Raw genomic sequence first — 16,976 nt, 5'->3', positions numbered from 1 at the left:
GCGATAAATATCGCAAAGCGCGCTTAGCGCTTTTTTATTTTTTGCCGTCTATCGCTGGAATTTTACGCCTGGTTAGTGCGTTATTAACAACAGGCATCACCGAGGCGATAAAAATTCCAGCGATAGCGAGATATTGCCGTTTTCCATGGAACAACGCTGGTTTTCCAGCGATGTTCCATGGAAAACGGCGATAAGCTTGATTATACGACCCTGTGGTTGTATCAGCATAATCCACCCCCAATGGTAAGTATACCTAAGTCAGTAGTTTTGCAGACGTTAGTTCTTGGCGAAAACCGTGGTTTTCGCCAAAAACTAACATCTGCAAAAATGCGTGGGCCTCCTTGTAAATATCGCAATGTGCACATCAGCGATAATTTACAAGGAGTCCTGCCCAGTGACGCCCACTTTGCACCTCATTAGAGATGCAAAGCGAGGCATCGGGAAAACAGGTGCCAACATGCGCTAATGAATTTTAGCATCCCCTTGTAGATAGGACGATGTCATTTTCACCGCTTTTTTGGCTTTTAAAGCCAAAAAAGCGGCGAAATGGCCCTTGATAATATGCCCCTAGGATTGGCTGTTTTGTTGATTTTGAATGAGTTCTGTTGGTACTTGGGAGTACAAAGCATGCCCATGGGCTTCTATTATCTGGTAGCCAGGTGCTAGGGCTAATAGGTGGGCTCTCCAAAGACATACACCAGTTTCAGTACCAACACATTAAATAACAGGAACGAAGGGAGCGGGGTTGGTTTGAGCATTGTTGGCAGGCCTGCCTGTGGGTCTCTCGTCCAGCCCTGGGTAGGTCTGTGAAAGATGGAGGCAAAGGTAGTACCTGTAGGAAGGGTTGGTGCTCCCTGGCGCATTTTCAAACAATATGCTGACATCTAAAAAATGGAAAGATAAGAAAAAAAACACTGATCCGCGCATATACACCAGGGAAGGAAAAGTTGATGCTGTAAAAAGAGCAGATTCAAAGATGAGTTTGAAAAATTCCAAGTCTTCCACATTCCATCCTCCACTGGTGATGAGAGGGCTGTGGTTGTGGGGATACCTTACTGATCCCGCCTTGTGATCACTTGATGTTCCAGCTTTAGATCTTGTGCGTCTTTTTATCTAGAGTCTCATGTCTTTCATCGTCACAGAAGAGGATCCCAGAAGAACGGGGGTGATGGTCTGTGTGCCCCTACACCCAGTCTATGCAGATGCCATTGTGCACTGTGGCGCTGTCAAGGTGGAGTGCCCCCTAGATGAAGACAATGGATGGGCCCTGGACGTGCGTGAGATAAGGAGGTCCCTCTACAAAGCCCGAACTCACTGCACCCCTAAAGTGCTCTGCATCGCAAACCCCGGGAATCCAACAGGTGAGGAACAAACAGCAACATTGTGACCAACATCCTTAATGCTGATTTTCCCACTCAGTGAAATTCTCTTTACCCAGCTCTGCACCTAAAACAATCACCAACAATGAGCATTCTAGAGTTTTCCTTTGTTAGATGATGTCAGATGGGGTTTTGAGATCTACTGTGACATCATTCACCCAATCGACCTTATTAATATTGAATCTCAGAAATAATAACATGTATAGAGGTTCACATGACGTGAAAATCTGCGGTCGCTCATTACCCAAGGAGTGTCCTGCCCATCACACCCCCCGTTGAATTAGTAGGGGCTTGTGGCTATGTGACCAGGGTCGGAATGGGGAACCAAAATCAGCCTGGCAAAACTGCTCAAACCAGCCACACTCCCTTCGTTTCCTTGCACAGTACTCCCTTTTCACCCATCCATTCTTCCATTCTCTGTCTCTCCTCCTCTAATTTCTCTCTCTCTCTCCACCCTCTCTCATTACTTTCTCTCTATACTGCCCTCCTAAAGCTTCCCCCACCTGCTAAAATTAACCTCAGGGAGCTGGGAAAAGTGACAGAGGCACCAGTAGTGGCTCAAGGCTTCCAAAACCAGTCTCCAAAAGTTCCACCCACCAGGGAAATGCCCTGTGGAATAAATGGTCTGTCTGGCACTGTATGTGATGCAAAGCCCTTTTCTTGTCTGCTTGCGTTCACTTTTATACATAAAAGTTGATCGATTCTGCCAGTTGCCCGCTTTGAATCATATAATGCAACATTGAGTTGTTCAGTATCTCATAGTGGTTCATTAAGATTGTCTGAGGAGGTAACTATAGAGCAGGTCTTCATACAAATAAAGCAGGAGCCACTCTAGTTGGAGGCAGTAACTTTTTAATTTCCATGTATCGCCCTTAGGCATACAGGCTCCACATTTCAGTCAGGGCATCATTGTCCCACCAACCATAACTCCCATACAGACTTCTCATGCAGACTCAGCTCAACATCCACACACAGCGCCAAGTTTACTAAGCCCTTGCATTGCCATTGCATCATGCAAGGTGTTGTAGGGTAGGTCAAGAACGTTTTGTAATCTGACTTAAGGTCAGCTTGCACATTGTTTCCCAGTGGCCTTTGGAAAAATAAGTTATGTGTAAGAAGCATTTGGTGTGTGTATATATACTGGATTGATTACCCTCTGCTATAAGCTATGTGTGTAATGCAAATTGCCAAGAAGCTCCACGACCATAAACGAATAAGGGTCAAGTCTGAGTTCCTTTACAATGCATGCACTAATACTCTTCCCCAAATAATTCTACATTTTTGGGCCCAGAGTTACAAATTCTTTGCAACAGGTTTGCGTTACTTTTTTAATGCAAACCCGATGCAAAGTTGGACTTACGATCCAATGCTTTTTTGCACTATTTGTTTAGAGCGAGATGCAACCCCATGTAAAAAATCGATGCATAGACACATTTCGCCCTCAAATATAAAGAGGATTTACAGTTTGCTTAATTACCCGTAGTTTTCCCTAATTTACGTGAAATTTTGTGAAATTTACATAACAGCAAATTACTTGAATTTTGCACACCCCTAGTAAATATCAGTTGGAATTCTTGCTTTTTCACTTACCCTTCACTCTACTTGCTGACAGCAGGCACTGTGATGTCACAATTCAACTGTAATACCGTATTACAGTTGAGAAGCTACACAATTTTCGTATTACTGGTGACTAGTGATGTCACGACTAAAATGTAAAGAGAAAATTAGAGACAGGCTTTTTTTACAGAATGTATGTTTCGTATAAAATATTTATTGCTTCTCACATTGATTAACCTAAAGAGCGGTCTCTCTAGACTAACACGCTCATTGGATGATGAAATCATGTGATGTCATAAATGATGTCATAGAACATGTAATGAGTGATGTAATATGTCAGGTCATAAGCAGTGCATGACAGGCGTGCAAGTCATAGTTAGCTCTGGTAACTATGACTGGTGAATTTCTGTGTTTTTTTTTCTCTTCAAGACGTTATTGTTGTCACTGACATATTCACCTAACTTTACCAATACTTTAACCTTTGTTTTGTTTTCAGCAAATTTCCAAGTAAAAAAAAAAATCAGATCTTTTTATCACACCTATTATGTTACTTTAACCTTTGTTTCTTTCAGTGAAGTTTTAGGTTTTTTTTTTTAACGAAAAGAAATAATGTATTACCATATTTAAATCCAAGCCCCTGATATGCACAGTGGGGTGTTTTCCACCAGGCAGCCAACCCCACACTACATACTGCCCTTGACGTGCAGAGCAGGGGGTTGAGCACAGGGTGGCCCACTCATCCAGAGCCAGCACCAGCACCCTTGCTTACTACGAACATGGGAATCGCAAGGGCACGGGCAAACGCACGCTGCTTGTAGGTGATTTGGCGCATTTGCATTCTCAGCAACAACTAAAAGGGAGAGCTATGGACTCCGCTCTCAGACCACTCGTCTTGGACACTCACTACAGAACAGACTGTGTACCAATAAATCAAGACACATTTTTAAGAGTGGCGTGGGGGCGCGCGCCTCCCCCTCCAGTCTCATTAGGCCCTGGAGAACTCATCGCCCAGGGACATATTTTTATCGAAGAGGAGCCAAATACAGTTCAATGAGGGGGGCTGTGCGCCCCTTCCCACATTTAGGGAATTGGGCCCTGGGGGATGAGCTCCCTGTGGTCGAACACAGCAGGGGGAAGGGGGCCGTGTGGCCCCCTCTCCTTAATTAAACAATGCGGACCTGGCAGACATTTTTTTCTGATCGCATGGGATCATTGCAAAAAATGCTAGTATTTTGGTGTTATGGGCTGTTTTAATTAAAGGAGAGGGGGGACCCTGTCTCCCCGTTCCCCGAGCCCTGTTAGGCCCGGGGACCATATCCCAAATGACCACTAATATAATTAAAGGAGAGGGGGGCCACACAGCCCCCGTCCCCGAGCCTTGTAAGGCCCTAGGGACACCATTCCCCAGGGCTGTTTTTAAAAACAAAGGCTAAGGAAGCCACACATCCCCGGTTCTCAAGCCTTGATAGGCCCTGGGTCCCCAAGGACACTCATTTAAATGAGGACCAATTTCAGCAGATACTCAGCAACTGGGGACTGATTTAAATGGTGGCATAACGACTCCCATTGGAGCATACTCTTAGCCCCTCCCCTCTCTTGAAGAGACAGTGCACCTCCTAGCTTCAACCTTAGCTTCTCGCACAGCAAAGGCTGCCAGAATCCGCCGCGGGCGCCCATTCAGTAATGCGGCGTCCGAACACACAGTGGTGCCCCAATCAATGTCAGCCCGCGGACTGCACGGCTTCCTCTGACATACGCAGGAATCGCTGTCATTGCATCTACAGGTACGGCCCCTAAAAAGTAGTAAAATACTACTCCTCTCTCCCCAATAAGATGACATTCTCACTGTGAAGCTTGATCACTGGGGGGGCCTCTCGTAGTAGACATACTACACAGTCCAAATTTTGCAGGCAAAATGCGTCACTCCAAACCGAGAGAGCATGTCTGTTACCAGCGCCTGCACTGCTGGTCAAAACATTTAGAGGCATATTATCAAGACAGACGGTAATATTATCGCCGCTTTAGCGGCAGAAAACTGCCGCTCAAAAAACGGCGATAATGGGCTTGATAATATGCTCTATGGAATTCCAATTGAAGCTAAAGCGGCGATAATTTTATCGCCTGTCTTGATAATATGCCCCTTAGTCCAGTATCCACTCGAAGTAAAATAGATCTGACACAGCTAGCGTGCAGTACACAGTTGCTTTATTCAAAATTGCAAAGCTCAGGTTGAGCTGAGCTGGTGAAACGCTAAGGCAGACACGTTTCAGCCTGACGGCTTTCATCAGTGTCGGTTTAGTTGCGGAGGTCCCAGCAGCTGGGGACTGATTTAAATGATGACTTAAGGACTCCCATTGGAGCATACTCTTAGCCCCTCCCCTCTCTTGAAGATACAGTTCCCCTCCTAGCTTCAACCTTAGCCAGATTCCGCCGCGGTCGCCCATTCAGTAATGCGGCGTCCGAACACACAGTGGTGGCCCAATCAATGTCAGCCTGCGGACTACACGGCTTCCTCTGCAGCTGACATACGCAGGAATCGCTGTCATTGTATCCACAGGTATGTATATATATGTTTTACGATTTTTCTTATCTTATTAAACTTGACATGCATGGTAAATGCATAGGTGGTAAAGACCTCTGTGTACATGCATGGTAAAGGCTGCATTGGAAACACATCTGTTTTATCATCATAGAAGCTTATACCAGTCGGCTGCATCCATTAAATCTTTAGCAGGCTGAGCTACAAAGGTAATCTGTCTCGGAAATAGGAGAATAAGGGATTGACCGAGAGGTTAGAAAAATCCCATGGTATTGAAACATGCTGGCCAGTTCATACCAATAGTGCAGGCCACAGTTAACTGGGGGGGAGCCTATTGCTGTGAATGTTCTGTTCACAGTGGGGGCCTAAGCTCTCACCTGCCCTGCAGAAGCGCTTTAGTGAAAGATGAGCGGCTGTTTGAAGCCACCAGTTTGTCTTGGGCAGAGAGATCACCATGCAAGCAGGTGAAGTGTGTGACTGCGCTTAACTTCCAGGGATTCCAGGAGGTTCCGGGGTCCTCTTGTCTTCCTTTTGGGAGGGCCCTCGGGGGCATGCTTACTCTACACAACCTCAACATGGCCCAGTCAGTGCACCCTCCTGACATCTCCAAAGCTCCCATGTCTGCAATACAGCACAATCTGGCACAAGAGCAGAGGCAAAGTGTTTCCTGATGTGTGGAGAGGATGTGGTGTTATGGCCAGAGCTGCTGACTTTGGACCTGGCTTCATCCTTGGTGTCAGTCAACATCTTGTGATTTTGGGCAAATCACTTAAACTCCCTGTGCCCGAAGAAGAAAAGGTGACCTTGTGCAATGTAACTGGTGCTCATGTAAAGCCCTCCAACACCTTAGATTCAAGGTCACCCTATGTGAAACTTCCAAAACAATGAATTGGACCACACCCATCACAACTTAGGGAGCACCCCCTTGAGATCACGACAGCACACACAATGGACCCGGGGTTATGTCTTACCGAAGGGGATGCCCCAGTGTCTGCAGTCCCTTCTGAAATCCTAAAGCGCCCCGTCTTTTCATAAAGTAGGCAGGCACACATATATATCCGATGCGCCCCTGCAGCACATAGTGAAATTCAGCACCTAATACCTTGTATTACACGGTGCTAGAATTTCTTCATCTCGATCCTATTATTGATTGATGAAACCCTCCAAAGTCTCAGGCGAGCTGCACAGTATTACAATGTCATTATTGGGGGACCCAGGAGCGCCCAGCCCCCTTCCAATAGTTCCACAAAGTCTCTTCACAAAAATCATTCAATCTTCCTCACATCCCAGATTAATTGGTTTATATAAGACTGAATGTCCTTTAAATCCATATTTGTCTATTTATCTCCTTCTAGATTTTCTGTAAAGCTCAGGTTCCTACCCTAAGGTCGCTTCACAGCTCTTGGAGGTGTGGTTATGGGCAAAGGGAGCGGCGAGGACCCTTATAATGCAATTACTGGAACTGGCGGTGGGGACGTAGTCCATCACCCATCAGACAATGCCTGAAGTTGGCTCGCCGTTGAATATCCCCCCCCACAAGATGACAAAACCCGAGATAGCAGAAGTCCTGAGAGTCTGCGCATCATGTGAACCTCACTGTAGGCTGCGTCTTTGTAATGGCTTGACATAAGAAAGGGTTTCTACAACTACTAATGTTTTAATGATATTGGTGCAGCCAATGACACAAAAAACTTTTGTGCCATCGGTTGAGGTTCTAATTAGCTGAGACCAAAATATGTCCAATGGATTGGCACATGAGACCCACCCCTACAGGGACTTTGGACCAGATATTTAATAGAAGAAATGACTGCATCTGACTGAAGCCCATTGGGACCTATATAGATTTACTTCATAACTGCAAATTTGTTTAGGAGTATCAGCATTATAGGTCGTTGCTCTGTCTGATTCTGCAAGAGTATAATCAGGTCACTTATACGATAGAGGAGGAGCCGCACTGTAGTCCATCCCGCTCTACAAAATTCTGCGAGAGTATAATATGGCCATCTGTGTGCAGCGTATGAGTTCCTTTGAACAGATCACAGTAATGATCCGTCCACACAGTGGGTTTATAGTGGTTTCCGGGTGGGCCTTTGGGGGTCTTTTTCTTTTTGATGCTGATGTTGCAGCCTCCCCTACTGTTCCTCCAGGATGTCTCTCTCTCACAAAAATTGACCGACTGATTCTATGTGACATCATCGCTTACACCACTCAATATCTTCCTCTCTGTGCAGGCCGTGTGCAGAGTCGCAGGTGCATTGAGGAGGTGATTCGGCTGGCCGCGGACGAGAACCTGCTGCTCTTCGTTGATGAGGTACGTTCGGTGGTCTATGGTCAATGATCTTCAGTCCCACCCTGCTGTTCACTGTAGATATAGCAATCCCAGGGACAGCTTCCTGCACAAAAACATTATTGATGGCATTTTCCTCTATCTATGCATCCTGCAAAATGAAGCACACATAGAAAGAGGAAAAAATGCTGAGAAATAAAAGTAATTCTCCTTGTTGCGGCACCCCTGCACCTCCCCTGGGGACGCGTAGGATTCTGACACATTCCCAGGTTTTCAAAATATTGTAAATCTGGGAATGCGTCAGGCTCCGTGGATGTTGCCTGGGAGCACCCAAAGCAACACTCATGGAACGCCCCTTTGACGCAGAGTCATGCATGAAAGGGGCCCATATGTACAAGGCCATGGAATGTCACACAGGGTGACTTTGCGTGGCCTTGTAAATATGGACAGGCACACTGCGGCGGTGACACGCCGGCAGCTCAATGGCTGTGTAAATGTGGCTCATTGCATTTTATGGCTTAACAGGTGAGCAACACCATTCAATCAAGGCTTCCTCCAATTAGTAACAATTCATTGTACAGGGATGTACAGCAAGCAATGTGAGGGGCAGCAGATGTCTAAATGAAGAAAGGGTTAGCTTGCTTTCTCAGGGTCAACATAGGAGGGCAGTGGACCTGCACAGATATGCTTGGTGTTGGTGAGAGGCGCACTGCTCAGGGGGTCACAATACTCAAGCTTAGATGTGATCATATGGATTTTCACTCATCATGGGCACTGTCACATTGTTTGTTTATCTTTCACATACCTTTAGTAGGTATTCTAGAAAAGTGGGGGCAGATTTACAATAACTGGCGCACCCCTGCATATTAGCAAGTGTGCGCCAGATATTTTGCGTGACATTACAAACCCCTTGCGCCACCATGGATGCGCCGCATTTACAATGCGGTGCACCGTGGCGCAAGGATAGACAGATGCTTGAAGCATCTGTCGGCATAAAGGTGACGCAGTGCTGGAGTCATGTCGCAAGCGTGACCCAACTCCAGCTCTGCTCAGGGGCGGCCTATACTTGCTGCGCTGCATCACTCATTATGCCTGCTTCAAGCAGGCGTAAGCTTTTGACACAGCAGGGTCGTAAAAGTGACTCAGCGAAATCTTGCAGATTTCACTGCGTCATTTTAACGAGGCTTCCTTGTGACAGAACGTCCACCCTGCATACAAAATACCTGATGCAGGTATAATGTACCGCAGGGCTTCACAACGTGACGCATCTCCCTAGATGCATCACGTTGTAAATATGTTGCATAGTGCGCATTTTTTACGACGCCGCTGCGTTACAGTAGTGACGCAACGGTGTCATAAAGATGTCGCAAGGGGCTTGTAAATATGCCCCATTTTGTTACTGACCTTCTAGAATCCTTGAAGCACACCCCTTCAAGAACATGTCCTGATATTATAGTCCAAACAGTTTCCACTGGTGTAAAATTATTCTAAATCCCACAATGCAAATTTTCAATATCTTTTGTTAATTTCACTTAATGTAAATTTGGAGATTTCAGGAGTGTAATTAAAATTTCCCTGGGCTTCAGCACTACTAAGCGTCTGTTCTGTTTCCTCAGATGAACCAGGATGCGGTGTTCGCCCCAGGGTCCCAGTTCCATTCTTTTAAGAAGGTCCTGTGTGAGATGGGTCAGCCGTACTCAGAGGAGGTGCAGCTAATATCATTCCACTCCATCTCCAATGCAGTTTTCGGAGAGTGAGTAGATCAGGAAGGGGATTGAATTTTCATGGTCCACCTTTATTCCACGGTTCACCTAAATAAAAAGAAAAAACTATCCAGTGCAATTGGTGTAAAGGTGGGCATCAGGCGAAAGGAATCGGGGGGATGACCATTGCCCAGCGTTTCTGATCAACACTTCCCCTTTGTGGGGTGCAAAAATACGTTTTATATAAAGGATTTACAAAAAAGTCAAAATGTACGGAGGCAAGCAGAGATTCCAAGAATTCTGAAGGGCTTACTTGTTGCCTGGATACAGCTACCACATTTTAAATGTGGTGCAGTGGGGCCAGTCATAGATGGCATAGTATGATTGTTTATATAGCACTTACCACCCCTGATGAGGTGCTGAAGTGCTTTATGGATGTATATATGAATCAATCAAACAGTCGATTTGCAGACTTGTGAGGGTATTCAGGATCTCGCAGGGTCCAGTGGTACAGCCGAAGAGCCAGGGGCATATTAACAATAAAGTGGTGAAGCGTGTCGGTAAGCCAAGGAAGCTAACACTGTTTGTCACTTTAGAAACACAGGGCTGCACCATATTTACATCAATATGGTGCAGCGCTGCCTTTCCCCCGGCACTGGCGCTAACTTTAGCTGCACCATAGTGCAAGGGTGCCTGTGTTGAGAGGAAGATTGTTTATTTGAAGGAAGGTTCCCCTTCCTGCACATAAACAATCTTTAAACAGCGTTTTGTATCTTATATGTGTGCTGCCTAATGCAGCACACATAAAAGTTACAAAACAACATTTTTTTAAAAAGGTGTCCCCTCCTGCACAAAATCAATCACCCCTACAATGCAGACACCATTGCACCATGGCGCAAGGGTGTCCGCGCTGGCGCAAGGCAGCCCACTGTGCGCCAGCACTGGGGAGAGGAACAGGAGTGAGCCATATCTTGTAGATACGGTGCATTCCGGCCCTTTTCTTTTGACGCACGCAGTGCTGCAGGAAGGCTTGCTGCGCTGCCTTGCGCAAAATATTGTAAATGAGGACCAGAGAGTTTAAAGAGGAGAGGGAGGAAACACCCCTAAGAAAATATGGGGAAAAGGAAATAAGAGAGGCTTAGAGGGAAATCCACCTGTAATCAGAGGGAGGAAAAGAAAAACAAGGAAATAATTGTGAATTTAAGGGAGCGCAATTTTTTTAAAATAAAGAAACAACAACCTGAAAGGGAGCCATTTTCACCCAGGAAGCATTTACCAGGTTGGTTTCAACAGCCTGGTGAAACATTTGTCATAACGGGTTCACCAAATGCGATTTGTTAAAACTAGTTTATTCAGGCTGGGTTTTCATTAGAAATGTTTAGAATCTATGGCTCAGTATAAGAATGTCAAATAACATTACATCTGCCCTGTAGTCACCACAAAGGTCACATTCAAAGGGAGATTTAGCCACCAGATACTCTGCACAGTGCACAGAGCCTATCAGGGACCTGGCCCAGGCTTCTTATACAATACAGCCCCCATTACTTGCCAGTCCAGTCTCCAACACCAGACAGGCCCAAGAGCCGTCTGACAGCAAATATGTAAGCGGGCGGCTCCTCCTAAATGGCGGAGAAGCGACGCCCCACCTGCCGTGAACGCAGCAGGCAAACACCAATCAATAAAATGGCATAATAATGGCGTTTTATTTATTTTCCACCACCTCACGCTGTGTACAGTGCAAGCGTGAGGCAGGGGGGCAGGGCTGAATCATTCAATTGCAGGATTACTGCTGCCCATTTCAGAGGGATGTCGAGTTGGCCATCTGGCTACCTACGGCCAGCCTGACATGCACACTTCCCACCTAGCAATCCCTGGGCTGTGAAACAGCCAGGCGATTGCCGGCACAGCCCCCCAGCCTCAATATGAGCGCTGGGTTAGCCTGTCCCCCCCAATCCTGGTGCTGCTCTCATGCTGAAAGCAGCTCCAGGATTGGTCAGAAGTAGCGTTCAACTAGGCAGGAAGGGAAGTGCTTCCCTTTTCTGCTCATGGACGTCAAACCACCGTGAGAGTGCTGCACCTGGCGGGGGCATCATTTAGGTGAGTTGGGCACATGGCACTACCCCTCCCCACCCCCCCCCTATATTTTCATATTTCCAGCCGCCGCTGGATTTAGGAGAAACAAGCAAGGTTGAAAAACCACAAGGTTGTTCGGAGCCAATCTTTGGCAAGAATTGAGCACAGGCCTGATCCAGTTGTCCAACATTCAAGCTTTCAGGAGGGGCTGGGACAGGATCCTTTCCACGAGGATCTCCTCCAGTATCTCACAGTCGACACAAGGTCATCACACTGTCTTCATGAGAAGCAGTCCTAACTGAGATGTCACACGAAACAGGCATGTGCTGATTTACAGTAAGTACTGTTTAAGACATACCAACTATGGGATAGAGTGTTTATGGTAAATAATGGCCTGCTCGTTCATGCATTACATTTCTAACAGAACTCTGATTGCTTTATTTCTTTAAGGGGTGGCCTGCGCGGTGCATATTTCGAATTTATAAACATAGCTGAAGAAGTGATGGACTGCATGTACGTGAATGTCTTCTTTGGGCATCCGCCAGTCTTGGGCATGATTGTGTTGGATTTGATGCTGCGCCCACCGATGCCTGGAGACCCCTCTCACCACACATTTCTGGCAGTAAGTAGCTACATCCTCCAATATGGCGGGAGGTGGCTGGATGCAGGGAGTGAGTCACACTGCTCAGCGAGGAGCAGGGATTGACATTCTGTAGGTTCTCATGGCGCAGTTCAATTGCTAGGTCTAGGGGAGGCAAGCTGAGATATTTTCAGGAGTAGTGACAATAAATGTCTATATATCGAAAAAGAAGTTTCACTATGTCTATGAATTATTCAGAGTGACGCTGACTCTAACCAACTAAATGAAACGTCAATTGTTATGCTGTTTATTTTGATTCTGATAAACAGCATATTTTATGCAGAGAATGGGTGCTGTACAATACGATGGAGGGGCGCTCTGAGTTTAACATATGCATCAATTAGTTGCTTTAGGTACGCACGAATGGCAAGATAAGTATCCAGGTAGTTGCAATATAAAATAAGGAGGTGCCCCTGCTGTGGGTGTAATATCTGCATATGTTTCTGACCAGTGTGAGGCTTGCACAAACTGACAAGTTATTCAACATAGTCATTTTAATCTACCTCAATAAGTTCTGTGCAGCAAACAGTCCCTTTGTTCTGAAAGAGAGAAAGACATTGATGAACAAATCTGCAGTGTGGGCTGCTCCGATATTCCCTCCTCAGGTGTCTATGTAATAAATATGTTTATTTATTTATTATCAGTTAGGAGATTTTAAGACTTTGGGCTTGTTGCCGCGTCGCGACGCCTGTAGATGTGTGTGCGTCAGAGGACCCCCATTGAAGACTTTAGACATGATTGGCCCATGAAATAATGGGCCAGGCTGGCAGACCCTCTCAACCCTCAGTGCCTGCGGTGCACCGAGCATCACTGCTCATACTGGTCAAACCTGTCACGTGGTCAGCCTCCCGCAGACAGCTGCTGCTCGTGGCTTTACTTTGGAGAGGCAAGTGATACCTGCAGAGTTTGAAGAGTCACGTGGGACTGACTGAGCCCTAAATACAATTGAACAAAGCAACCAGGCTAAAGCCAGACTCACGAGGCTGCACAACATAAGGGATTGAAAGCATGATATATCATATTCAATTGCCCACTGTGGCGATTAATTGGATTAAACGCTTCTGCAGAGTATGGAGCCGACACTCATGGGCAGAGCGTGATGGGGTCGCTTGTGCTCCCCTCTGTAGGGGTCCTTCCCTGGCAGCTTAGGCTGGACTGTTCCTATTGGAGCAGGATCAAGACTGATTTCCACATCATCAGTCTCTGTCTAGAATGACACAGTGGGCTAAAAACAACCAACTTGACTCTGGCCCTAGCGATTGCCAGTGACTAGGATTCATTCAAGCATTCCTCGCGTCACTTTGCTGTTTGTTGAAAGATTAAAACCATGTACTGGATGTAAATATAAAAGGAGTCTTTGCACTGTTTGCAGATTCTGGTAGACTCCCGGCCTCATTCGGAGATTAGAGGGGCTGCCCTATATGGCTGTTGTGGAAGACGCAATGCCTCTGACAACACACTCGCAGCCACCCAGCACAACCAAAGTTTGCAAACAGTCTGGGGCAGATTTACAAGAAAGTGACACAGGAGCATATGCACAAGCCCCTATTGCCACGGGAACGTCACTTTTTGTGACTTTCCCATGGCGTAAGCGGCCTTGCCTTATGTACAAGGCAGCGTTAAGCCACTTAACATGGCTTAACGCTGCATTGTACAGAAGGCCCCCTTTCACACTATGTTTAGCGTGAACGGGGCGTGCAGAGGGTGTTGTGGTGGGCGTTCCACCGCAACACCCATTGTATTTGACGCTGCCCCCTATGTACAAGGGTGGGATACATAGGAGGCAGCGCCAAAATTAAGACCAGGGAAATCCTGGTCTTAAACAGGCGAAACGAAGAGAAATGCCATATTTCTCCCCATTTTTGCATTTTCCATGTGTGCTGCCTTGTACAGCACACATGGAAAAAGCAAAATGCCATGATTTGTTTATGTACAGGAAGGTGTTCCTTCCTGTACATAAACAAACCTTTTAAAAAAATGCCATTTTGTAACTTTCATGTGTGCTGCATGAAGCATCACACATGAAAGTTACAAATTGGCATTTTAGGATGAATATATCACTTTACATTGCGGATTTTACTCTGCGATGCAAACACAACGCAGTCGTTACAACAACCGCGTTGTCACAACGCACTACCTTTACAACGCAAGTCGTTACAATAACTTGCACTAGATGCCGCGCTGGGCTTAGGAATAGTATGATTTACTATTCCAACTCCAGTGTGTGCAACACTAGGGAAAGTGTTGGAATAGTGGCGCTAAGTTGTTAAACTTTGTGCCATCGCAGGGGGAACCGCAAGGCTGCACCACATTATTGTAAATATGGTGCAGCCTTGCTTTTCCGAAGTGGCGGAGCGTGTCGTTAAGCCCAGGGGGCTAACGACACGCTCTGCAACTTCATTGTACATATCCCCCTCAGTACGAAACACAAGCCATTTGGCTGCGCCACACTGAGTCACTTTCAAAGCACAGGGAATGTGACATATTTACAACAATATGTCGCATCTCTGTGCTTCCCCCTGCGCTGGCTCACAAACTGCTAGCATGCGCCGGCGCGCTGGCTCACAAACTGCTGCCATGCACCGGCGCAAGCACCCTTGCACCATGGTGCAAAGATGCCTGCATCATGGGGAGATTGTTTTTGTTCAGGAAGGGTTCCCTTCCTGCACAAAAAAAATCTGAAATGCCGTTTTTCAACTTCTATGTGTGCGCATTAGCACACATAGAATTTGAAAAACGTCAATGTTTCAACGATTGTTTATGTGCAGGAAGGGAACCCTTCCTGTACATGAACAATCATTAGAGCTGATTTCCTCTTTCTATGTCTGCTTCAGAATGCAGCACGCACAGAAAGAGGAAAAGAAAACGAGGAGAAATTAATACATTTCTCCTCGTTGCGCCTCCCTACGCCTCCCCTGGGGAGGCGTCGCATTCACACCCATTTCCAGATTTACGATTCCTCGTAAATCTGGAAATGTGTCTGGTTCCATGGGTGTTGCACGGGAACACCCAGAGCAACACCCATGGAACACCCTTTTCACGCAACGCACTGTGTTCAAAGGGGCCATATTTACAAGGACAGGAAAAGTCACGCAGGGTGGCTTTTCCTGTCCTTGTAAATATGGAGCAGCAGAATGCGCCACCGGCACAACACAAAAAGTGACGCACCGGTGGCACAAAGGGCTATTAAATCTGCCCCACAGTGTTTATTGGCCAAAGTGACTCCAGCCCTGAAAGCATTGTAAGCTGAATTGTCACTACAAGCTTCCAAGTCAGAGCCAGGAAGAGGTGGACAAGGGAAGCTGTGATTACACACGAGTACGGTGGCGTTCCGCTGTCCCACTCTCCATGCAATGGGTAGTGGGGAGAAAATATTTCAATTTCAGCAAGATTATGTGATGATGGGCGGATATCTTAATGAGTTCACTGTTTGACCATTTGTGATTTCAGGAGAAGAAGGCGGTGCTGCACAAGTTGGCCACGCAAGCGCGGCTGGCAGAGGAGATTTTAAACCAAGGTTCAGGCATCCACTGTAACCCCATCCAAGGTGCCATGTATGCTTTTCCCAGGATTGGGATCCCAGATAAAGCTGTGAAGATGGCACAGGTACCTTAATGCATGCTGGATAGACTGATCATGTTTATTTGAGGCTTTTGTCAGAAATGATACATATTACGATGCAAAGGCCATTGTAGGAATGTTCTACATGCATGCATTGCTAACATGTCTTGCTAAGCTAACCTCCTGAGCATCTTGAAATGTACCCCAGAAGAGTGAATCCAGGAAATAGGATTTTTATGTTTCCATCTGAGGGTAGAAAGGCATTTGACACAGTGATGCAAACTATTAATGTTCAAGTTACTCAAATGCAATTGTTAATAATTGTGGAAATGGATGAGCAGTGAATCAGCAGAGCTACGCAAAGGGTAGTTATTAAGGGTAACATTAATGTTTAATTTAATGTGAATTCCACAGGGTGCAGTTTAAGGTCCACTGCCTTTTGATAAATAATTTACAGTAAAGATATTCTTAGGTAGAATTGTAACACATACATTGTACAAGGAACAATAGATGGGCTTAAAAGTATGGGTAACAGAAGAAATCTGTTTCTTGTAGGTATTATTGTGTAACCCATTAGTAAAGGGCATCAAACTACTATATTGCTGATGATACTTCTTGACAGGTTTAAAAATGGCCTACAACATTGGAGTAAACTGCCTTTATTGATCCGGGGCAGGGACACCCAATATAATAGGAACATGTGTGTGTATTGCCTTTTGGGTCCCTGTTACTTATTTCACGAATGCTGATTTGACTCTTGGAGATCAGCTTTGGGATGAGGATGCAGCACAGACTTTGCTGCTGACCCTGTGTAGTATTGTTTACAAAGGCAGTGTAGGAAAGTAGGATCTGTTTCTTATGGTTACCCCCACTTTTTAGGTCTCGCCTGATCCAGTGCATGCGCTTGTCTGGCCGAGACATTTAGTGTACGGGTTTTGAAAGTGCTGCCACACGGCCTAGCGCTTGCGTTCACGTGAGCATGCATACGCGCAGCCAGCAGCTTTCACCGCCCGAGGTGCCGTCAGGAGGTTTCACTTTTTCCGCCCGCGTCCTGCGGCCAATGCTTGTTTTCCAAGCTTTAGCCGCGCGCGCACACAACTCCCGCTTCTCCCCCTCCCCCACCACATATGGCGTCTCGCACGCGCGGCCAATGCTTGATTTTTAACTTCACATACCTCTCTGTGCATGCGCTGTATCCTGTCACACCCCCATCGGGCTGTCAGTGCTGAGGAGCAGC

General features: G+C 46.3%; 1 protein-coding gene across 5 annotated transcripts in view; it reads left to right on the top strand.

The window, feature by feature from the left end:
- The window catches only part of LOC146830404 (alanine aminotransferase 2-like), a 250,388-nt gene that overhangs the window by 222,974 nt on the left and 10,438 nt on the right, over positions 1-16,976 (top strand). For all 5 annotated transcript variants that reach the window (XM_085604581.1, XM_085604578.1, XM_085604577.1 and 2 more), the window contains 5 exons: positions 1,118-1,361; positions 7,707-7,786; positions 9,379-9,515; positions 11,989-12,160; positions 15,629-15,784. In XM_085604581.1, the coding sequence (XP_085460707.1) occupies positions 1,118-1,361; positions 7,707-7,786; positions 9,379-9,515; positions 11,989-12,160; positions 15,629-15,784 (789 nt within the window). The remainder of the gene's footprint in view (positions 1-1,117; positions 1,362-7,706; positions 7,787-9,378; positions 9,516-11,988; positions 12,161-15,628; positions 15,785-16,976) is intronic.

The sequence above is a fragment of the Triturus cristatus genome, chromosome 5_1 (genome assembly GCF_964204655.1).
Source record: "Triturus cristatus chromosome 5_1, aTriCri1.1, whole genome shotgun sequence".
NCBI classification, from domain to species: Eukaryota; Metazoa; Chordata; class Amphibia; order Caudata; family Salamandridae; genus Triturus; species Triturus cristatus.
The sequence above is the reverse complement of the archived record's forward strand: the minus strand, read 5'-3'. Positions and strand labels throughout refer to the sequence as shown.